Raw genomic sequence first — 25,398 nt, forward strand, 5'->3', positions numbered from 1 at the left:
TTTGATATTTTCATATTTCATTGTGAACTGCTTACTTATATTTTGATTTTCAGTGTGAACAAGGTTTTTCTCCCCTTTTTTTTAGTGTGTAAAAGCTAAGAAATGGTTCAAAATTATGACAATTGCATAAAAAATAAAATAAAAGTTCAGCATCAACTGCTAACTTTTCTGTGATAATTTTAACCCTTAATTACCAACACAGGTACCTACCCACATTTTACTTTGTTTTATGGCATAACTGTGCTATTTCATTAATAATAATAAAATACCTTACAATTTTTTGTAAGGACTACAATTCAATTATCCTCCAAACAAAGTTTTGTGAATAATAAAAAATATAAGTTAGTTTCAAGTTGTATTCATGTTGGGTTCATGTATGTCTGTTTGATATTGTGGTAATAGAATAGTTAAGATATTTAATAGGATTTATATAATTGAAGCAATTTAAAGTTTGTTAACTGTTAGTTTTACATTTACCTGACTCCATTAGTAAAGAAAATTCTGGTACTTTAATAAATTTTCTTTAGAAATATCTTACTGCTTTAAATTTATCATTTGTTTCTAGTAGAATGTCTAATATACAGTCAAATAATGTTTAGAATTACATCCCATTATTATGAATGTATCTTCCTTATTAAATTTAGTCTAGAAATAGTGCTAGCTATTCTTAGGTATTTATTTTATTTCTTGCCTTCAAGTGTTTGTTGTAGTGAAGTATCTGTTGACATTTTACACATAGTGTAAAAACACTTTCAGCTGTTTGAAAATACATTATTTACTAGCTGGAATATCCATCCTCTGGATGAAAGTTATGTAAATTCCTGATTAATGAAAGGTTATCTTAGGACATGAAAAGTTGCTTCCCTTATACGTAATTGTAAAAAAAAACACACAAAAATTGCCCATAAAAATTGCGAAACACAAAATGAAACTGCAACTATTCATGTATCTCACCATGGACCTAATGAACCTCCACACCAATTCTGGTGAAGATCCAACTATAGGGGGCGAAGTAGTGGTAAAAATTGCAAAAACACCCCTAAAACTGCAAAACAAAAAATGCTATACTGAAAATTTGTATGTACTCTCACATGGACCTAATGAACCTCCATACCAATTTGGATGAAGATCCATCCACACCCAGACAATAGACAGTACTATTTTATTTATATAGATTTCCGTAAATGAGATTAACTTCCAACTGTTCTAAGTTTTATCTTTGATCCATGTATAGTGTAAAATACTTCAAGCTGTGCTAAAGAATAGTTTTTAATCCCTCTTCTATAGATGTGGACACACTAGAGCCTGATGAGAAGTCACTTATCACCTACATCTCTTCTCTCTATGATGTATTTCCTGAGCCCCCAGCCTACCACCCATTTGCTGATAATGTAAGTTCAAGTTCTTTAAAGGTACCTTTATCTTATCAGAGTTATTTATTTGTTTGTTATAGTATAACACTGTAATGAAGACATAGTGTTAGTACATACATTTGTGGTATATTAAGTAATCATCAGCAACTTCTAGGCTTAACTACAGCCAAATATCTCATCATTCAGTGATTTAGAAGGGTTGTAGAAACAGCAAAATGCTGATCAGTTATATATAATGTGGACTGTAGAAGAAGTAAACATTAATTTTAGACGCATGAACAAAAATATATGATCTTTTATGATGTTTAGAAGAATCTTAAGAAACAGCTGGTTGTTAATCTTTTATGGTATAATATACAGAATGTGAGATAAGTTATTAAATTGGCAGAGAATATGAAGATTTAAGTAAATTAAATGAGGTTAGGAAGGATTACTAGAAAAAGCAAGTTAAAATTCATTCTGTTATATAGGACAAACTTCGGAAGCTAGAAGAATACAAAGAACTGGCTAGCATATTACATTTGTGGATGCGAGAAACGATAATGATGCTTCAGGACCGAACTTTTCCTAATACTCTAGTAGAGATGAAAGTAAGTGTCTCATATAAAGTCTTTTACACATTTTTTACTGAAATATGTTTAAAGAAAAACAAAAGTCAGAGAAAATAAGGAGCCTAATACTGAACAGTAATACTCTAAATGTGGCCTAATCAGCAACCTATACAATGACATTATAACGTCTCTAGACTTTTATTCACTTATTCTGTAGATGCAATCTAAAATTCTATTTGCAGTGCCACTAACAACAGCACATTGTTTGGATGGCTTAAGAGAGTGATCATCCAGAAAACCAAGATCTGTTTCTTCCACACAGTTTTCTTTTAAGTTGTTTAAGATACTTTTGAAGATTATTAAGAAGTTCATTGAAGCCTAAATTAGTAATGGTGACTAGTTAGGGTATGTATTTGTTTAAATAGCTTAAAGTCAACATTAATAGTTTTGATTGCCTTATCCATAGGCTTTTCTAGCAGAATGTAACAGATTTAGAGTAGAGGACATCCCACAAAAACTCCATGACAAACAGAAACTCTCCAGTCTCTACAGAGATATACAGGTGAGAATTCACTTTCATCCTTCTGACTTGTATTGTTTATATTCAGCTCGATCAATTAAATGATGTAGTCAGCCCATTTCAGCTGACTCATTCTCTATGTTTATCCTATATGTTTTGATTTGATAAAACAGGTAATCTTTGTGTGAAAGTCAAATCTCAAATGAGATTTTGTAGCAGGTTATAATCAGTTAAAACGGGAAAAAAAATATTTTGTGAGTTAAATTTTTATGAGATAACTAGTCTTATTCTGAAATTTTTAGAAAGTTCAAAGAGAATTCATCAAGAAAAAATATTTTCAAAACTATATTGCTAGTTAATAATAAGTTATATGTATATAAGTGCTTGAAAACTTTACAGTAAAACAGCTTTTTTTAGCATTTAATATAAACTTTGTTTTTATCATCTCAGAAAATATTCAGAGAAACAGGTTCAGTAGAGATAGAATCAGAGTTAGAAATTGACACAATTGAGAGAAACTGGAATCGACTTATGGTGGCTCATCAAGACAGAGACCAAGCAGTTCATGATGAAATTAACAGGTAGGTGTTTTATGAAATATAGGTGGTACTGTAGTTCTGCTAGTTAGGTAATTATTTTATCACTTTAGATAATAGCTAATAACTAACGTTTTTGAGGTAGGACTTATAAGAAATGATGGTATAAAAGAAACCATTCCTGGAGAGATATAAGGTTTTTTGTTTTGTGAAATATTTGTGTGTGTGTGTTTTGGACTGCTCATTGAAATTACTCAATATTGTGGTTACTTTTCCTATGTTATCATCAGAATTCATATAATTATCACCTAATTGATTATCCATTTGTTTAGTTTAGTAACTGTTAGAGATTTTTAAAAGTACTATTAACTAGGTCATCTTGGAATTACTTGTAAGCTATGTAACCATAATATGTTGGAGATATACATCCATGCCAGGATCTTAAGCATGCCATTCCCTGTTGAGTAGCCTTTTTCAATTTGTTTTCCCAGAAACCAGAGAAAATTAGGGAATTTGATGAAATATCAAAATTTTTATATTTGTTTGAGTTATTGTATATTTCCTTTAAGAAAGGTCTACAAACCATTTGTTTGCAAATAGAAATATATTCCATTGCAGCCAGAGGGATAATCACAATAAAGCTTTATGATGCTTACAGTTTTTAACATTTCTTACTTTGAGTGTTTCAGTATAATCTTTTGATGATTATTCAGTGGATTTGTTGTCTGCATCTGAACTTTCAAACTGTTCATCAGAACTTTCTTTTCCTTTATCATCGTCATCAACAGCAGTAAGAATAAGTTATGTTGTTTATTTGTTGTGTGTTGATATCTATTTCCACTCATGTTTATCAAATTTTCCTTCTGCAAACATATTTGTGGCTTATGCTACATGAGCTATAAAAAGAAAAATTATCCCTTCAACAGAATTCATAATCTCGGTGATCACAGGCTTGTTATGTGGAATAATGCTCAGCTCATGCTACCCCATGGCGCATGAAAATGTAGCTATGTAAGAAGTGTATAGACCAAGTTGTGAAAAGAGAAGGATATTGTATGTTTACACATAGCAGAGGCTTACAAAATATGCCCCCCCCCCAAGCTTTTAAAAGAATTAATTTAACTTCTTTCATTTTTATTAATCATATAATATATTTAACAATTGAAACTACTAAGAAAAGTCTGTTTTTAGATTAGAGAAGCTTCAGAGACTTGCTGAAAAACTTCACAGAGAAGCCAAACAGTGTGATGGGAAACTAGATGATATAGATAAGAGAATAGCTGAGGTAAGAATAATGGATCATTTATTAGTTAAATTTTTTGTAATTGTCATGGAAATGAACAGATGTATATAGATATAAGACAAGCTGAGGTAGGAATCTTGAATTGCCTAGTGGTAACAAGTATTTGTTGTTGTCGTGTAAAAGAATAAATATAAAAAATATAAGAAAAGTTGAAATAAAAGTTTGCAAATATTTGTTATTGGGAAAAAAGTGCATATAAATTTTATAAGAAAGCATATCTGAATCATTAATTTATTTGTTAGCTAATGTCAGTATCTGTTTGTTGTCATGGGAAAAAAGCAAATGTTATGTGCATGGGTGCCCACAGGAAGAGACAAGAGAGGGCATTTGCCCCCCCAGTCCACATTTCACAAAACAATTGCACGTATTATAATGTAAACTTAACATCATAGTTAGACTAAATATTTTAAGTAGTTTTTATTAGAACTATGAATTTGTGTTTAAGCACACATAACACATTATTTTAAGCTGTTGGCTTACACTGTAAAAGCTGATCCCCTGGCCTACATACAGGTTTTGTTTCCCCTTGAAAATATTTCTGTGGGCAGCCATTGTTATGTGATGTTAGGGTGAAGAGTATATGGGCTAATTTAAAGGTTAACTGAGGTAAGAACCTGTATCAGTTTGTTATTGTAGGGGTTAAAAACATGTATATAATGTTGAACTTTTGTGAGATCTAAGGGTAAGAAAAGAAACCTGATAACTTGAGAGTTTTCAAGAAGATCACTTTCCTTCATCCTTCTGTTGATCCTGCATGCTTTTGAACATCATGAATATTTCTGAAATCTTTCACTCTAATGGAAGATTTGAGAACATCTAAAACACCGTGTTACTTCTTTGGCTGTTTATTGTTATTATTAATGTTGCATGAGAAATAAAAAAGCTGTATATTGCAGGAAGAAAAAAGGGTGCAAAGACTTCATCCCACAGATGCCATTTACATATGTGATCAGATTGAAGCTGAGCTGAAACTCATAGAAGAGAACATTCAAACAATGTTTCAGGATGTGGGGACACTTCGAGATGGACGATACCATCAGACTCATGAACTGTACAAGAGGTCAGAGTGATTTCCTTTTCCTTTTATGTAATCATTATTAAATTAAAATTTACTAACATGAATATTTTTTGACATTTGGTCTAATCAATTTACATAAATTTAGATAATAAAACCAATCCAAAAAACGTGGTAGTAATTTTGATTTAAAAATGTTTAATCGTAAACTGAACGTTTAGGACTGAATGCAATCGGGGATGTTCAGAAAAATTTCTCTTCATCCCCACTCAAGATATTACGAATCAGAAAAACTATTTGAGGAAAAATAAAGAAGGATATAAAAAGAAATATACATAATAATAAAACCTTATTATGGATTGTATATAAATGGTGTAACTGTCTTTCTGTTCACTAGGGTGCAGAACATTCAACAAAGGTGGCTTAATATTCGTTTGAGCTTCACATCCAGATTATTGACTCCATTGTCATCTCGTACCTTCAAGACTGAAGAACGCCAAGTGACAAAGCAACGACAAGTTGTGTCTGAGAGACGTCTGGTAGAAACAAATGATGCATTCAAGTTTTTACAAGAGTGTTTGGACTGGGTGAATGGAAAATTGGTAAATTTTGTTTTTATATGTTTACTATGAAATAGGTAACATGTTTAACCTGTAACAGAAATAGTCTTTAAAAAAAATTAGAATAAACAGAAAGTTAGTTTGAAAATTATTTAAGAAATTAAGATATTGTGTTATGGCTCAGTTATATATTAATTAGGATAAGAGTTACAAGTTGTTGTTGGATCCCATTTTCCCCATTAATCTTACTGTGTCCCTTGATGTAAGTGAGCCGATCCATCTGTTTCAGGCTTATTCACTTTGAACACAAGAGTTATGGCTGGTAACAAAGGAGCCCTCGAGTGAAGGAAATTTATCTTTCTAATTACGATTGTGTTTAAATCTTAACTATAGCTTAAAATGATTGTTAATTCAATTTGTAGATATAGAAATATTGGTTTGTTAATAAGTGTTTGTTTCTAATCAATTCTTTTACAAGTATAAATCAGTCTTTTTGAACTAGAGAAAAATTTGTTATGAAAATTTGGAAAAATATTTACACAGCAATTATCTTATTCTATTTATGGAATCTCTTTTTGTTTGTTTCTGTCTGTCCAGAAACTCCTTTATGCTGCAGAATATGGTAGTGACCTTCCAAGTGTCAAGTCTTTGTTAGAAAATCATCAACTTGAACACCAGTCTATTGATCAGTTCCACGTGAACATTGACCAATGTGGAACAAGAAAGGTAATGTTAATCCATTCTTAATTTCATTGAAAAATAACATTCTAGACTCTCCGATGAGCTTGATTAGATCTCTGAAATTTACCCTGATATTTGTTCAGTTTTTCTTTCCATATTTCTAAATCTCCAAGAAAACATGTTCCATATGTGATACAGTACAATACCTTGTGTGATGATCAAAGACTGGTCAAGGAATAGACAGAATTTTGAGATTAAAACTGTGATATGTCTAACTCGTACTACATTCTCTTTTTTTCATTTTTAGCATCAGTTTCAAGGTGATGAACAAGAGCTATATTATAGACTGTTCAGTAAATTAGAGAAGAGCTACACAGAACTTATGGTAAGTAACTTGTAACTTGTATCTTCATTACACAAACTGCTACAAGTTACACTGAAATTCTGTTTTAATAAAATATATAATGGATACAAAAATGTTTACTGATAATTTTGCTCTACTTTTTCGTCCTTTAATTCAAAAGAAGTGCTGGGCAATGGCTAGCATTCTTGACTAACAAGAATAGCCTAAAAGTTGACTGTTGGTGATGTTGACTAGCTGCCTTCCTTCTATTTTTACTATTCAAATTTTATTGATGACTATTGCAGACATTCCTTGAACAGCTTTGTGTGAAATCCAACAAAACGAAGAAACTTTAAATTGATTGTATGTGGAATTAAATAGTTTTGTGACAGATGTGAGATCGGAAAATAATTATATGCAATACTGTAAGATCTTTTAGTTAAACTATAGGTAAGATTTGTGTAGACATTTTTAATAGAAGTTTCATATTGGCATTTCTTTACAGATATCACTTAAATCTGGTGTTTTTTGTAGTATTTCTTGATATTGCTCTTAGAATGTTTACCAACAGATATGATAAGGTGAGGAAAAATGTTTGTTACGGTGAAATTTCTTTCTAAATATCTAACATGTACTTGATAGGCTAAAAAATAGGGTGTTTCACTTTAGGTTATGTCCAATAAACGTTTGATGGACCTGGAGACATTGTTAGACTTTATTCAGTCTGCCACAAATGAGCTGATGTGGATGAACAAGAAAGAGGAGACAGAAGTCACTCGAGACTGGAGTTCGAAAACCTTGGATGTTGTTGAAATAGAGCAGTACCAAGAAGTAAGTGAAATGCACAAGTGAAAAGAAGAAAGCAAATGTAAATTATTCTCTTCTGATTGTAACCAAGCTGACTTTTGGAGAAATTTATCATTACTTGAAGCGTTGTCTTTTTGTTATATAAATCGTTAATAACAAGATATTTACACAATGGTTGAATGTAGTATACAAAATTCTGTTTTCAAGTGTATATCTCTTTTGGATTTGAACCTGCATTATTCACATTCTCACAGAATGTCACAAGCCTATCATATTTTTCTATTGTAAAACTTCCAGAACTAGTCTTATTACTGTTTTAGATCTTAATTTCCAGAAGAACTTAATTTAAACAAATATAATGGTAAAACATGACACTGATATAGTAATATATATATAATATTTAAGATCTAAAAATTTTTTCTCCTTAATTCTACTTGTAAAATTTGATTTAGTGGGAAGATTGGAATTTTTTTCTTTTTTTCTTTTTTTTTGAAGATGTGACCTAATAATAAAATTGTCATAAATTACAAATGTCAAGTTAAATAATGTATTGAATTCTATAGATAATTTATAAAATAATTATTTTTTTCATTATTATTTATGTTCAAAATTTGATCAACCAGTATTTTCTTCTTAATGTTATTTTGTTGACCAGGCACATCACCAGGCTATTGTTTTATACTCTCTGAATATAAGGCAGATCACAGTAATTCCAAACATTGGCAAAAATACTGATTTCTTTAATCAAAAAAGTAAATATTCTGATTACCAAAGTTTTTAACGTTTAATGGAAAATGTGTACATATTTATTTTGTTAATTTGGTTATTTCATTGCTTCTCTGCAGTTCAGAATATGTTTTTATATTATTGTTGTGTAACTTGGATAAAGTACACTAACCACTGTCAACCAGTACTTATAGTTTAGGAAACTATGTCTTTGAATCACCAACATTTGTTATAAAACAAGGCAAATTTTGAGCATGAGAATAGTTTGTGACTAATGGTATGGAAATCAGTTAGCAAAATGAGGGGAATAACTTGTAGAATGAATTTTATTAATCTTAATGACAGTAATATTTGTGTAAAGTATGTTATTAAAGCTTGATGTGAAGGAATTGAAATAGTAAAACTATCAGTTGAAAGTTGATTTTCTACCTTTGATGTTTATTCATTATTGTGTTAAAATGTTTTTTGCATATCAGTACATGAGCTCATCATGTTAACTTTTTTTTTAGTATATTAAGTGTAACAAAGAGAAAGTGCAACATGAAATAATGAACAGGGATAGTTTGGTTCCTTTAAGATCTGTACATTTAACATAGTAATTAGTGTTTTACATCATATAATTTTTGTCCATTGACTACAGGCTAATGAAAGTTGATTAAGTATAGGGTTTGCATTCGGTTCTTGGGAATTCAGAAAACTGTGAGTTTTGCACCTTGGACTGTTTCTTGTTAAAATACCAGTAGCAATTTAAATCATGAAAATAGGTAAAGTGTAAGTTTTGTTTTGGCAGTATATCAATAGCAGCCTAGTCCTGAAACAATTGTGAATTGAGTTCATAAATGAAGGTTTTATAGAAATTCTTGTGGATGGTGATTCATTGCTTCATATTATAGACCCTGACTTCTGACCTGGAAAAGAGGGAAATTCAGTTCAATGCAGTTACAGACAGAGGACAAAGCCTGCAGCTACAGAAGCATCCAGCTACAGAATGCATTGAGGTGAGAATGATATATTATGAATTCAAACAGTGATTTAGATTGAAATAATTTCTATCTTTTTTTGTCATATTTATATTACAATTATGATTTATAACATTTGTATTAAAAAATCAACCTATCATTTCATAGATTTTCAAGTAAGTTTACTTTCCTAATTTTTGCGCTATCATTCAAATTGCCCCCTGAATTAATGATTCAGGATTGCATTTTAAATTGACATGTATGCAAGATAAAAAAACACCTGAAGAAGAGCACCCATATGAGACATACATTTTAATTCTTAAACCACTGTAATCAGTCTATCATGAACCATTATAGTGGTTCATAATAGGGTTTGCCCAGGAATTTCACAAAAACTCTAATAGAACATATGGGCAAAAACCATCTTAAAAAGCAGACTTGTTTTTGAAACAACATTAAAAACCATAGTAGATTTCTCTACTCTTGTGAATGGTGATTTATTCTACTGATTTATATACTTCACTGAAATTGTGAGTGTGTATTTGAGTATTATTTTATTATTATTATTATTCATATGTTTGTTTCATTAGCCTACAGCAAAATTGGCTGGGTATTTTGCACCAAAGCCTAGACAGATATACTATATGAAGTGCTGTGAATATCCAGGACTTATTTAAAAAGTTGATTATTTTTCACTGAAAGTTAATTTATGTGACATAATATATGTGATATTGTTGTGAGTAGCTTTCTTTGTATTTAATGCTTGTTAAATGCACATTTACACAAAACCTCAGGTAAAAACCACCTGGCTCAGTAAATAATGGTTGGGTGAAAAAAAAAGGCCAATGCAGCAGTAAACTGTTGAAATACATGTAACATTAAACTGCATGCATATGCATGTATGTAGATTAAAATTGGTTCTCAATAAACGGACATAGAAAAAACTTAAAAAACAAGATAATTAAAAATTGTTAATTTAAAAAGGGGAATAGTGATCATCAAAAACATACAGAAACAAGTTGAATCAAAATGCAAAGATTATATTTTTCAAGCCTACAACTTGAGACTAAAAAAAAGTAAACAAATTAGGGAGGAAATAGTCTCACATTAAAATTAGTAAGTATTGTATACATGGAGTAAAAAAAACAAAGGATTTGTAGCTTGAGAAAATAATGTAGACACTATTTCCAGCCTGATTTGTTTACTTTTTATTGGGTCTCTAGTTGTAGACTTGAAAATATAATCTTTGCATTTTGATTCAACTTGTTTCTGTGCTTTTTGGATGATCCCTATTCTTTTTTTTTAAGTTAACAATTTTTAATTATCTTGTAACTACTAGTTATGTAGTGCAGTGGTTCCCAATATTTTTCCAACTGAAGACCATCTTGTTCTGTTTCCAAAATTTCACAGACCACTTCATACAATATTAACTTTTTTTAAATTCTTCCAAGTTACTTTGTAAAACAATATTCAGCAACTTTATTTTTAAACACATTTTTTTCAACTGGCAGAAGACTGGCTGAAATTTCTGGTGGTTTGGAACCATTGTTGTAGTGTGTAGGGGTAGTGAGTCATACTATAAAGTTCTACAAGTGTGAGATAATTTTGAGACTTGTATAGATATTAAAATTACTGTATATTTCAGGCTTACCTTGCAGCAATGCAGTCCCAATGGTCTTGGCTTCTCCAACTGACCATTTGCTTAGAGGAGCACTTGAAGCATTCCTCTGCATATCACCAGGTAAGAACTTCTTACAGAATTAAGTGGGATGAAGTTGATGAAATCAATCACCAGGTAAAAACTTCTTATAGAGTTATGTGGGATCAAATCATTCACTTGGCTGCCAAGGTGTTCAAAGCAAGTGTAACTTAATGATCGTGGTTGCTCTAGTTTTACTTCAAACACACAATACACATTAAAGCTGATCAAATCAAATATTTTTATAATAGTTAATTTCTGTATTTTGTTCATTAAAACTGGTACTATTTGTATTCACTGTTTCGGTAATATTAACTATATATAAATGAACTGGTTCTCTGTTGGTTTGGGTTCTGGTTAGCATTGATGTAGTTATCAGTATATTCCTTGGTTTCTTTCTGTAGTTTTTCATGGAAGCAAGAGAATGTGAACAGTGGCTAGGTCGAATAGAAGATCGTTTGAATACGACCTTCAGTCGCAAAACATTTCCTATAGATGAAGGAGAACGACTGTTAATGCAAATGTTAGAGCTCAGGGAAGATATGATGCACTATAAGAACATTGTTCTTTCTCTTGTTGACCGAAGTAAGGAGATAGTCCCACTAAAGCAAAGGCGACAGCATCTTCCGAAACCCCTAAAAGTCACAGCAATCTGTTCTTACAAGCAGCTAAATGTAAGTCATGTTTATAAACTATTATAGTTTTGCTTAGATAATCAAATCCTAGTTTGCAATTTTTTATCCACCTAATGAGTTTGAAAATTTTTTCTGTGTTGAACAAACCAAACATACACATTCAGTCATCATTATAATGAATTTTGTGGATTTCTGTGTGATATTCAAAAGTATAGTATTGAAACAGTACTGAAAGCAGCTTCAGTTATCCAGAAGTTTTAAATGGAATTTGTATAACAGTTCATGAATGCTATTAAAAATTCATGTTTTACATATCTTTTAGTGAATGACTTTAATGAAAATTACAATAAAGTATCTTCTTATTCTTTTATGAATACACATTGTTACGTGTATTTTCTTTAAATCATGTATGTTAGTTGACTGTATGATTTAAAATATAATAATACATATGTGTATAAACATATAACTTAATGTCAATTCTTTTGTTGCTTTTTTTTTGCTTCTCACCAGATGACAGTATCTATAAATGAACACTGTTGGCTTCATGACAACAGCCAGAAAATAAAGTGGAAAGTAAGTCATCCAGTGATGCTTGTAAATGTTAGAAAAACACTTTATTTACGTTCACTTGAAACAGTAAAGTGTTTAATGAAATTATTCCATTTTCAGAATTGGATGCAAGTTTGGTAATAACAAAAATAATATTAAATCTCAATCCTTTTCACAAATGTATAAAGTCGTAATAGATCTAGGAATATTTTATGAAGGTGAATATGACTAATTATATTAAATAAGCAAAGATTTAAATCTGAAATTATTAGCTCAAATCGTAAAAGCGTGAAGCACTGAACATTAAAAACCATAGGTTTAATTTAGAATTTCGTATTAAGAAATAAAAAATATGTGTGTCAATTTGAATAGGTGCTTAGTGTTGCAGTCAAGAAATCAGTTAAAAGAGATGCTATAAAAACTGATATCATACATTACATTACAACATACTTTGTTTTATAAGCACATGAAAGATATTTACATACAGACATATTTATATGCTTAGTAAAGAATGTTTTAAGAATTTCATTAAAAGTTATTTTTTAATTCTTGAACCATTGTTTATGGTGTTTCTAAATCCAAAAATAATAACATTTTCAGGTAATAAATTCTGCTGGGACTGAAGGTATGGTCCCCGGGGTTTGTTTTGTGATCCCACCTCCAAACACTGAAGCAATAGATCTGGCACAAAGGTAAATATAGCATTCTGAAAGAAAAGTTGTACATATTGGCAAAGAATATGTTATCTTGAATGAACACAAATGATATTGTTGTGCTGTGGATAAATACATCAAACTTGGAAGTTAGCTTAGTTAGAAACACGAGTAATTTTAGTAATAATCCTGTAGTCATTATTTTACTCAAGAAGTTAGTATATAGTTTGTATATGAAAGAAAATGTTGTCAAAATTCAATGAATGGTGATCAATTATTAGCATTATTAAACTCCAAAGATAAACAGTTAATAATGTTTAAATTCAGATTATTATAAGTATTAAATTTGAATAAAAAATATGATGATAAGTCAGTAATTGTAAAACCAAAAAAATGATGAAGTAAAGCCAGATTGTTCAAATTTAAAGCATTATGAAGAATAGTTAGTATTGCTAAAATCAAAAGAATTGTGAAGAATAGTCAGTATTGTTATAATCAAATGATTTGTGAAAGATAACCAGTACAGTTATATATTTGTCCTGTTTCTTGTTTTATGTAAAACAAAAATTTATCTTACCAGCTTGAACAAGAAGTTTGACAATGTCTTAACCCTATGGTTTAAGAAACACCATAAACTAAGGCAAAACATGATTTTCTCGACAGTAAGGGTCATCAAATCTTGGGACTTCACAACAGTAAGTTAAAAAAAATTATCATTTTTTATAAATAGTTTTGTCTACATTTTATAACATTGTTTAACTAGATTTTTTTTAATTTACTCAGAATCAGTTGATATTTTCAATAAAGTTTTGGGTGATGTTTGTAACTTTGCAAAGTTGGTATGAAAAGAAAAACAGTAAACATTTGAATATATTCGTCAGTAGAAAAGTTCTCTTTGTAATTATTACCCTGACCAATATGGTCAGAAGTTTGAATTTTTCACCTACTATGTTTGATAAAAATCTCAACACAGAGACTAAAACAGCATCCACTTTACACTTAAGATGGATGCAATGCATAAAAACTTAAGACCCATCACAGTCTACTCTGCTTGAGACTCAACTAAAACAAGAATTCTGAATATTGTGTAAGATGAACTGAGATTTTATTACATTAGTTTATATAAAGATTGTTATTATAGTTCCGCAGCATGGAACCAGCTCAGAGAGAGTCCATTCAAAGAGCCTTAAAAGAAGATGGACAGAAACTTGTGGATGAAGGAGACACCAATGATCCAGACCTCAAACGTTTGCAGGAAGAGATCAACATCTGTAACAAATTGTTCCAAGATTTCCTCAAGAGATTGAAGGGTGATGAAGGTAAGTTAGTTACTACAAATGTAAATAGACTTATTTTATTGTGTATGTATGTACATACACACACATATACATTGCATATATTTGCCAGGACAAAAAATAAAGTGAAGTATTATTGTGATTCATATTGCCAATCATTGACCAAATATCTAAATTAAAAAGAGACCATAGAATAAGTGATTAGTAAATTAATCTTTCGATGTGTATCTCTTTTGTTTCTCTTAAAAAAACCAAAGTAAGGGACCAGTAGACCAAGTATGTTTACTTGGAATTTAGATGAGTAGAAGAATATTGCTTTTTCAATTAAGATTTTAAACACTTGCAGTACTTTGGGTGAGATGACTAAGGACCCTTTGCTTTTTTGATTTGATACTTTAAACAATACAACATAACATGTAACAATTTCATAAACACTTGCTTTTTTCTTAGTTAGTAATTTTTAAACACCTGCAATGTAATATGTAACAGTAAGTTGAACAAAAAAAACTTACTTTTTTGTCAGAAAGTTAAACAACTTCAATGTGATACATGTTAGGTTTACACAACAAGAAAAAAACACTTGCTTTATTAGTTAAAGATTTGGATAGTCTCAGTGTGTGTTAGATGACCAAGGAACACTTGACTAGTCAGTTAATCCTAGGGTTACTGATGAGGTCCATGATTTTATCAACACTTTAAATATCTTTTATAAACAGTTTATACACCAAATTGCATATAGGTTCATTACTTTGTTGATTACAGGATCCTGAATAACATATGAGTTAAGCAAAAAACAAAATGTAACCAACCATATGGTCATTTTCTTGGTTTAGTAGTCTGTTCAGTCATGTAAGTTTTAATTATTAAAATTGATTGTTTTTTCCAAATAATCTCACTAATAACTGTTTATGTTTCCTTTGTAACCTATCAAGAAAATTATTGATTTCACTCAGTTTTTTGGGGCAGTTTTTTACATTTAATGTTATAATAAGCAGAAACTTAAGATTACTCATTATGATGCTGTGTGTGGACTTCACCAGTACTGGATGGTGTGTAGACAAGTCAATAATTTGTTTAAAAAGTTAAACATCCTTAATGTAATGTATTATGATTAGATAATCAGAGAACACTTTATTGGTTCAAAATATAAACAGCCATGATTTAATGTGTAAGTGATAAGATACATTTATCATTATAAAGCTAAGCAGTAAAATATTAATTAAACAAGTGACAACTCACCATGAAACTAATTAAAACTTGTTGATATACCATTTTACAAAATTAGAAAATTTATTCCAATGTTATTTTTTATTTTTCATAATTAGTGGACAGAACCTCGGGTAGCAGGTTTACTGACCTAATAAGCTCACTACAAAATTCATTGAATGAAAAAGAAAAGATTCTTCAGAACCGATCACAAGAACCAATTCCCCGTGACCTAGATACCTTGGAGACCCAAGTGATGGACCACAAAGTAATCAATGTCTAACTAAAATATGTTGATTATTACTATTTAAAAGTCAAGTATATATATAAGATAGTTTTTTGTTATTGTTCTTCAATATTGAATATGCAAGATAATTGAATTTAGAGAGAAATGGTAATACTTTACTAATTTTTAAGTTTGAGATACAAGGTAAATCAAATTAAATACAGATGATATTGCCCTTCGTTATTGTTATTTGTTTCATCTATTGATAATGCATGATAATTTTTATTTATAGGGATTTGAAACAGATTTAAAATCACTAGAGCCACAAATAGAAGAGATGAAGGACCAGTTTCAATCTATGGCCAAAAAATCACCTGTTTTACAAAATCGCCATGATACAGTGATAGAAATCTGGGAAAGAACTTGGACTCTCTCGCATCTTTACATTGAGAGGTAATCCAGAGAAGATAAATATTGTATGATAAACTTATTATATTAACTTTGAAAAATGTGTCACTGAAAAGTTCAACTTCAGGAATTTTTTTTTTTGCTACAGAAAATCTGAGTTATTTTTAATGTTAAAAAATTATTTATGAACTTAGATCTTATTACCTAATGTTTCAATTCTGCACCTTTATGAAGGAATTGCATGGCAGGCTTCTGCAGGAGGACTCGAAAAATTTCGAAGTGACATCTTTGCATTTGTTAATTTAATAATAGGAAGTGTACATGGACTATTCTATGTTATTACTAAACACACAAAGTAAATTAGCTATTGTTTAAGAATGTGGCTTTGGTTTATATCTTAAAAACAACTGTAGGGAAAGAAAAAGATTTGCATAATGTGCATTATTTTAGTTTTGAAAAATACACAAAATCAGTACAAAAAGTTGTTTTGGAACAAGAAAAGAATTTCATTAGACCATAGATAAGATGTCTCTTTAGATTTATTTTGAAATTCACACTTTATGGAAAAAGATTACACAAACCAGTTCTGTTTCTGTTAATTGGAGAATGTTTTTTAACACGTTTCCTGCCACCAGTAGTATTAATAATTCCTACTCTAGTGCCATTCAAGAGGTGTCGAGGAGCAGTCATAGTGTTCCAAACTCATATGCCACAAGAGAAATTTGGCTTTGAAACATAATTGTCTCACACCTATTGGTGTGTCAGAAGGTCCATAACTAAAAGTCAGTTGTGACCCACCGGTGAGGCACATGGCAGGAGAAGAGCTTTAGTACTTTTTCTTTCTTAAAAAATCCCTTATCTTAGCTAAAATTTTAATATAATATGAGTAAGGGTTGTCTGTTGTTGTAAATGCATGCTTATTTGGATAAAGTGATCAGTTGAAGCACTTTTGCTTGGTTCAAGTTTATTGACGTGTTCACTGATTTAGGTGTGTAGGGTTTTGCTGTTTTTCTTGAATACTTTCTGGTTCATAAACTACATCTTTTGCTACTTGTCATGTGACATTATTTTTGGTAAAACAAATGTGTAGGGTGAAAGTAGAATGAACTAACTGTTCTGTGGAGGTTTTTTTTTGGTTCTGTTTTACAAAGGATTGTTTAAGACCTCTGGCATCAACACAGTTCCAAGGAAGGTTCCTACTTGAGATGCACTGGACTACTATATTCTTGGGTTATTACTTCTGATGACAAGCTGTTTACTTCTTTCTTACCTTTAGTATGTTTGTGTGTGCAGTGAGACTTTAATTCAGTCATGGAGAATCATGCCTTCTCATGTTTCTTCAATGTTGTTCAATGCTGTGAACATCCAGATGATTGGAAATGAAAATTGTTACCATAGATTTGAACAATGCTTTGAATATAGACTGGCAGAGAAGACTGATTATTTTTCTCAATTATGCAATGACTTGTTACTGATTAATGGAATAGTTACTTTTTTGTAGGATGCGTTAAAAATATAATCGCTTTTCTAATTTCAGCATTTCCTGTACTGATGTTATATGTTTTTTCCAGAGCTAGTTAATGTACTTTATACAGGTCTTTCTTGTTTTTGTATGACAGTGGTTATTTAATGTATAAACCAAGACCGCATTCATAAATAATACATATTTTAAATATTTTTTTTAATAATGTAGAGTAGACTATATGTACTTTTTTGTTGATGCATTCACACATGGAAGAATGTCAGTTTGATATTTTTTGGATATGTGAAAAGAGCACATACTACAGAACTCTTTAAAGGTGCATAACCAAAATATTGGCAGATAAAATACTGTTATGTCTAAAGTCTTAGAATTTTAATGTCTATTTAATGTGTAGAATTTTAATGTCTATTCAATGTGTAGAATTTTAATGTCTATTTGAGTAAACTTGAAAGAAAGTAGATGTAGATCCATATGGATATTTGTTTGTCAGTTTTAATGTTTAGTTAGTGAAAAATGTTTTGTAAAAATAAATTATTGGCTGAAAATAATTGCAACATACTTAAATAGATAATTTATTGAATATATATATTTATAGCTTGGAATTATTGTTTAAATCAAACCATGTTTTCTGTCTTAAGCTAAACTTGATGTATTCTTTTATGTATCACTGCTAAGAGCAAACAGTGTTTTCTGTCATGAACTAAGATTTTTGTGTTGTTGTATCTTTCAGTGCTAAGGTTAAGTAGTTTTATCTGTCATGAGCCAAGTTGTAATATTTTTTTTTTCAGTACTAAGGTTGAGCAATGCTTCTGATCATGAGCTAAGATTGTTACATTTTTGTATGTTGTAGTGATAAAGTTAAGTAGCATTTTCTGTCTTTAGCTAAGGTTGTTATATTTTTGTAATTTTCAGTGCTGAGGTCAAGCATTTTTTTTTCTGTCAAAAACTAAGGTTCTTATATTCTTGTATGTTTCATCGCTAAGGGCAAGCAGAGTTTCTGTCACAAGTTAAGGTTGTTATATTTTTGTTTGTTGCATTGCTAAGGTCAAGAAGTGTTTTCCGTCACAAGTTAAGCTTGTTATGTCATATAGTTCAGCATTAAGGTTAAACAAGCTTTTCTTTCTTGAATTAAGGTTTTGCAATCTTTTATGTTGCAATGCTAAGGTCAAGCAGTGATTTTTGTCTTCAACTAAAGTTTTTAGGTTTTTATGCTTCAGGCTAGAATTAAACAGTATTTTGAGTTTGTTATAAATTAAATGGTTTGAGCACTTTTGAAAGGTAGTTTTTTTCCTCATTAAATGTTATACATGTAAAAAAACCAAAAAAGTAGGGTGAAAATGAAGTAAAGAAGCTTTTCTTACATTTAGTTATGGAATACCTGATATCACCTGTGCCAAGAATTTTGTTTCAGTTTAATATATGACTAATATTTCAGCAATGATAACTTGTCAAAATCCAAATAAACTTGTTTAGTAATAGTATACAAGGACTTCTATATTACCATTTACTGCTTAATTGGTTGTGTGTGTATGTTGACAAACCAATTTCTTCGGTATATAGAAAGACATTAAAATAGTAGACATATTCAGTGACTGTGGATAATATTAAATGAATTCAGTGTATAATCAATCGTTTTTTTTTAAGTTGAAATCTGTGGAAATCATACTGACTGTTCTAGACGAAGCCACAAATGTTGTGACCCAGATGGAGATCCAATTGGTAAACTATGAAAACCTCTCAGCAGACAGGACAAGTCTTAGTAAGACACATGAGCAACTTATGGTGAGTAATATACCATAAACTGAATATAAAGGTCCTTTTCTTAATGTCTGTACTAATATTGCTTTATTCAAGGCATAAACTGATTGTTTTGAATGACATCACAATTATGAATTATAATCATTGAAGTTTTTTGTTTTTTTTCACTGAATACCCATTTCACTATAAGAGCATGTTGTTAAAGTAGAAGTAAATTCTTTATTTATATATATGTTTGTATTTCTGTTTTGTAGTATTTTGAATACACTTTAAACAAGTTGGTTACAAATTAATTTGACCTTTTAAAGGATATCGTAATCTGCAAGTGTAGTTTTAACTGTATGAACAGAGTTAAAAATTTAAATTCATTTTCTGAATTTATATTTTTTATGACTCCTTTGTAGAAACTTCAAGGGCAGATACAACAGGGGCAGAATGTAATTGATCAACTAAATAATGACTTGACCAATGTCCAACGATTGACCGAGTGCACTCGTCCGAAACAAGTAAAACACCCAGATATTAAGAAACTGGAAGATGATGTGAAGAAGATCACTAAACGATGGGATAATGGATGCTCTCAAGTTGTGGAAAGGTGATATTTGTTTTTGCATTTTACTTGATTTCTGTTTTAGATTATAGAATTGTGTAAGATAGATGGTATACTAGAATCAAGCCTAAAAATATCTGTTGCATGATTATACAGGCTACGAAGTTGTGAAGCAGCTTCTGAACTTATCAGAACATATCGAACGAAACTTGACAAAGATGAACAACCATGGATGAACCAGATGCTTACTCAAGTTAAAAAACTTAAACCAGTTAATTCAATGACTCCCCAGGAAGCTGAGAAACAGGTTCAAGATATTGTGGTATGTGCCTATCTAAAACGTGTTGATGGGTCAGAGAGACTTTTGAACAGATTAAAATGAATTAATTTTATTATGAAAATGGAGTTTATTGCATGTAGACAAAGTAAGAGTTTATTATAAGGGCAACTAAAATATATCCCAGGATATGTAATTAAGTGATATAACTCAATTTATATTGAAAAGTTAAGTTAATGAAAGGCATCTAACCTAATCATTGCCAGAAATATAGGTGTTATCTTAATACATTATTTTACTGAAATATATACACTATATTATAAAATAACTTTCCTGTTTTTTTCTCCATCTGCCTCATTTTAGTTTTTTGTTCTGTATCTGTTATTTGAAACTATATGGTTGAATTATGTGTACATTAAAGTGAGAATTATATGAAAAGTTTTTTTTTATCCAGGAACTTTATAACTCTGTATCACAAAGAAAATCCTCCATTGAACATACTAACACCCTGGGAGGAAGGTATGTTCGAGAAGCCAAGGTAAGATTTCAGACCAATAACTGAAATTTCTCTACATAAAGATCTATGAAGTATTATATAGCAACTAACATCAGCTTTTGGGGATGAATTGTTTGTTACTTTAGAATGGCCATGCAGGAGCTAATATGACCTAGAAGAACTTGATGTTTTATATATATATATATATATATATATATATATATATATCTTTGGTGGGATATAGTGCTGAAATGTTATTTGGTTGTCTTACTTTATCTAGTTTTTACTTTTAAAGGCATTGTAGAGAAAGTAACTGAGAGCCATAGGATTGCTATTGCAGTATTATAATTTGCTGTTAAAAGTTTTGTAAAAAAAAAAAAAAGTATAAACCCTCATTATCCATATTTGTTGATTTAGGTTTTGTGACATTCACAGAAAGGGTTTTTTATGTATTAAAGAATAGTAAACAGAAAAATAGAGCAAGGTGTTATTTTTCTAAGTCTTTGAATAATTCTTATAGTAAATATTAAGTTTGTTGAAAAAATCCTCAAACAAAACTTTAGTATATAATTTCTCAATTTAAGATGCTATTAACCAGATATTCTCTGCTGATCTAGACATTTCATGGGTAGCCAAAGACACTCAGAGTAGTTCTAAACAGACTGTAACATATTTAGAAATATGGATTGTTCAGTCTTATTTGACATTTTGATTTTTAGAATTTGTTGATTAAATCTTACATATGTTTTGAAATTTACAGTTACTGTGTATGTTTGATGAGAAAAAATGTATTTTACCTGAGTTGGCTTAGCTAAACCTTTTCTTCTTTTTTCCAGATATATGATTTGAGACTAAAACATTACAGAGAAAGCCTGGAAGAGGTTCATCCAAGTTTGGATGCCAGTATTCCTAAGAAGGCAAAAGTAGTAGTGGGTGCTGATGTTATTAGCCAAGAACTTGATGTCTTAAACAAGCAGTACAGTGATTTGGTAGACAAAATCCTACAGTACTTAAATGAGTTAAGGGAGTATCTATCAGGACAAAAGGACTACAAGGTGAGGTTTTAACTTTTAAAATTTATGTGGAGTGTAAAGTGTGACCACTAAGGTTGAAATTTGTATTTGACAGCTCAAATTGCCTTTTCTTAAACCTATGAGTCTACATTTTTAAGGAAATATGCTATCAGATTTCATTGGAAATGTGAAACATAATTTGAATGTTTTTATCAGATAGTTTGACTTTTAGCAGTTTGTATGAAATATTGAAAAATTTCTTCAAATTTTTTCTGTTATTCATAATTTTTGTTAATAGTTGTAAATTTAGAGATCTTATTATGATACACATTATCATCTGAAAATGTAAGTGTTTTTTTTAAGTATGTGATAAGTCAAAACTACTCTGTGATATCACTGAGAATAATATTGCAGTATGTCATTCCATATCATAATATGTAGGTGTCACTAGATTCTGTTAAAACAAATTACAAAGAATAGTATTTCATGATAACTTAAAGCAGAACTTTCATATTGCACCATAATATTTCTACAGCGTAATGAACATTTAAAAAAAATCTTTCTCCAGTTACTTTTTCAGTAAGTGACACTAAAAACGAAATTTATGGTACTAGTTTCAAACAGCATATTTCCAACATCACTTAAGTAGGTTTTTAGAGTTATTACGTTCCAAAGCAATTTTAGAGTAAATTAGAGCTGCTTTTTAACATTGTAATGTCTGTGAGAAACAAAAATATAATATCAGTTTAAATTAAAATATTCAAGAGTGCAAGTCACGAAGTAGTAACACTCTCTTAGTGTAATTTGCTGTGAGAAGATGTTGTAGAAACTTTATTTCTCACTTATAACTTGTATCGTTTAGACATAATGCATGACTTGTCACAGATTTGAACATGTTGATCTAAGGGTGCACACTACATTGTTGGAAGGTGAGTTTCTATACTTTCACTTTGATCTTTTATGCACTATATGTAATATTTCTGTGATGGGTATTTTCTACACAGCATGTTACTTGGTGGTTTCTTGTGGAATTTCTCACCCTTTCTTTCCTGTCTCTTTCCTTTCTCACAGTGTTCCATCACCATCAGTCGTGCTGTTCCCATCACTCCTCGTTCCTTCCGCTCTGAACTGATCATGGACCAGGCTTCTGTACAGGAACCAATGGACATGGATGACAGATATTACTCTGTCCAGGAAGGCTACACTACACTTACATACACAACACAGGATAAAGTTATTCCTGAGCATGGTACAGAAACTCGAAAATATTTCACCACGGTAACAGAACCTACCACAGTTTCAAAGCGACAAGAAACTACACGAAAGCCAAGTGAAGATTTATCCTCTCCACAGAAAAGATTAGCTGGCACATCCATGACAATTAAAGAAGTCAGAAGTACAAGACGGTTAGAAAAAACTGACCAGGTACCAAGTTTTGAATATGTAACAGCTGTCAGAGGTATTGCAAATCCTAAAACAGGAGAGTTACTGACAATGACTGAAGCCATTAAATTAGGTATACTGAATATTAATACTGGTCAATATACAGACCTTCGGACAGACAAGCGCATGAACCTACAAGATGCGGTTTCTAAAGGATTGATTGATGGAGACTTTGTAAATCGTATTACAGAAGTTTGTGGTATTATTGATGTGAAAACAGGTATAGAGTTGACACTAATTGAAGCCATCCAGAAGGGATTATTTGACCCTGATAAAGGAACATTTATTGATCCAAAGCAAAGAATACCTATAACAATTGATGAAGCTATTCATTGTGGAATTGTCAGAGAAGACAAAGTACAGACATTGATTGAAATGAAAATTGTCAAGATTTCTAAATTGACTATAACAGAAGCTGTACAGAAGGGATTACTGGACCCACAAACAGGACAATTCAGAGACCCTAAGACACACCAGTTAATTTCTTTGAAGGAGGCTTTTGAAAGAGGATTTCTAGAAGTTGAAGTTTCTGCATATAGTGAGGGAGGTATTCCATTGGCAGAAGCCATAGATAGAGGTATGGTGAATGATAAGGCAGGACAGATAGTAGACAAAGACTCGGGAGAAAGATTTACAATTGATGAGGCTATCAACCGAGGTATTATTCGACGTGATGTCCGTGAAGTGGTTAACACACAATCTGAGGAAATCTTGAGTGTCCCCCAGTCCCTTTCTCAAAATGTAATTAATGCTCAGAGTGGAAGATACATCAACAAGGCCACCCAGGAATGTCTTACTTTTCAGCAAGCCTATGATAAACAATTCATATTGAGACCATTAACATTGAAAGATGCTTATGAACTAGATCTGTTAGATGAGACAGGAAGAGTGACAAATCCAGTCAGTAAGCAAAAACTAACAATAATTGATGCAATTGCAAAGGGAATATTAAATATCGAAGTCAAGTCAATCATCCATCCAGATAATGAGGAGTTACTTACATTACCAGAAGCTTTAGAAAAGGGTGTTCTTACGCCACATGGACAATTTGTTGACTCTAAAGGAGAGCTCATCAGTCTTAGCCAAGCTGTTAACAAAGGTCTCATTACATCAGTTTGTCACAAAATGATATTTGACATTGAAGGCATCAAGAACCCTGTTACAGGTGACAACATAAGTTTTAATAATGCGGTAAGCAAAGGTTTCATTGACTTAAAAACTGGAAAATTCAGAGATACCACGAAAGGAGGAATTATGACATTTGATGAAGCAACCACCAGAAAGTTTATTCAGCCTCAAATTACAGAAATGATGAATAAAAAAATTGGAGTAAAAGATGATAAAGGAAAGGAATTGACTATTCTTGAAGCTGTTTTTAAAGGTTTGCTAGATGCTAAAACAGGACAAGTAAGAGAGCCAAGAACAAAGAAGCCACTTCCATTAAAAGAGGCTATAGAGAAAAATATAATAACACCAGAGGGAGCAGCCATTTTAAAGAGTTTGCTTAATATTACTGTAACATTGGCAACAGTCACCAAAACGATAACACGATATGTTACGGTAACCAGTCAAGGAGTGACTTCAGATGTTAAAATCACCTTCCAAGATGCTATGAGGAGAGGATTGATTGATGAAACCCATGGAACCTTCAAAGAACCTAATACAGGAGAAATAATGCCCTTAGAAGAAGCCATCAATAGAGGAATTTTAGGACTTACTTCTGAATGGCCAACTGAAACACCTCAAGAAATACCTGGGTACCCAACTGAACCATACACTACAGGATTTCATAGGACTACTATAACACATAGAGAGAACATCTCTCCTCTTCCTGAAAAAGAATTACTACCAACTGTTTCAAAAAAATCAAATATAGAATCCTATACAAAAGAACTTCCAACTTCACCAAAAGAGAGTTCTAAAAAAGGACCATCAGCTCATCAATACCCTAAAAAAGAGTCACCTGGTAAGGAGAGCCCAAGGAATAAGAAGGAGTCCCCCTTCAAAGAACCCTCTCCACAAGGCAAAAAGTTTCCTATAAAAGACATTTCAGAGCCTACAAATGAGGATGCAAAACCCAAGAAACCTTTTTCAATAATCACACCAGATGAATACCAACCAACAGAAGATAAATCTTACATTTTTAAACAGGTACTTAAACATGACACAATAGATGTTAAATTTCCTGAAGATAGTCTTGAAACGCAGGCACCAAATGAAAAACCTTCTGTTCCAGCCAGAGAAGAGCCTCGTAAGGCAAGACAGCCATCTCCAACAAAGGAAGAACCTGGTAAAGGAAGACAGCCATCTCCAACAAAGGAAGAACCTGGTAA

General features: G+C 31.1%; 1 protein-coding gene across 12 annotated transcripts in view; it reads left to right on the plus strand.

Annotated features, from left to right (window-relative positions):
- Window positions 1-25,398, plus strand: part of LOC106457803 (microtubule-actin cross-linking factor 1-like) — a 248,974-nt gene that overhangs the window by 159,165 nt on the left and 64,411 nt on the right. For 11 of the 12 annotated variants that reach the window (XM_022383849.1, XM_022383850.1, XM_022383853.1 and 8 more), the window contains 25 exons: window positions 1,288-1,391; window positions 1,844-1,963; window positions 2,391-2,486; window positions 2,895-3,025; window positions 4,172-4,265; window positions 5,180-5,343; window positions 5,696-5,900; window positions 6,456-6,584; window positions 6,847-6,924; window positions 7,552-7,713; window positions 9,309-9,413; window positions 11,020-11,115; window positions 11,478-11,747; window positions 12,219-12,281; window positions 12,858-12,949; window positions 13,491-13,605; window positions 14,052-14,229; window positions 15,531-15,679; window positions 15,930-16,090; window positions 19,172-19,310; window positions 19,691-19,881; window positions 19,993-20,158; window positions 20,568-20,651; window positions 21,446-21,664; window positions 22,694-25,366. In XM_022383849.1, the coding sequence (XP_022239557.1) occupies window positions 1,288-1,391; window positions 1,844-1,963; window positions 2,391-2,486; window positions 2,895-3,025; window positions 4,172-4,265; window positions 5,180-5,343; window positions 5,696-5,900; window positions 6,456-6,584; window positions 6,847-6,924; window positions 7,552-7,713; window positions 9,309-9,413; window positions 11,020-11,115; window positions 11,478-11,747; window positions 12,219-12,281; window positions 12,858-12,949; window positions 13,491-13,605; window positions 14,052-14,229; window positions 15,531-15,679; window positions 15,930-16,090; window positions 19,172-19,310; window positions 19,691-19,881; window positions 19,993-20,158; window positions 20,568-20,651; window positions 21,446-21,664; window positions 22,694-25,366 (5,984 nt within the window). Of the gene's footprint in view, window positions 1-1,287; window positions 1,392-1,843; window positions 1,964-2,390; window positions 2,487-2,894; window positions 3,026-4,171; window positions 4,266-5,179; window positions 5,344-5,695; window positions 5,901-6,455; window positions 6,585-6,846; window positions 6,925-7,551; window positions 7,714-9,308; window positions 9,414-11,019; window positions 11,116-11,477; window positions 11,748-12,218; window positions 12,282-12,857; window positions 12,950-13,490; window positions 13,606-14,051; window positions 14,230-15,530; window positions 15,680-15,929; window positions 16,091-19,171; window positions 19,311-19,690; window positions 19,882-19,992; window positions 20,159-20,567; window positions 20,652-21,445; window positions 21,665-22,693; window positions 25,367-25,398 lie in introns of those variants that run through there. The other variant, XM_013917252.2, reaches the window with a different exon arrangement.

The sequence above is a fragment of the Limulus polyphemus genome, unplaced genomic scaffold (assembly GCF_000517525.1).
Source record: "Limulus polyphemus unplaced genomic scaffold, Limulus_polyphemus-2.1.2 Scaffold375, whole genome shotgun sequence".
In the NCBI taxonomy this organism is placed as follows: domain Eukaryota; kingdom Metazoa; phylum Arthropoda; class Merostomata; order Xiphosura; family Limulidae; genus Limulus; species Limulus polyphemus.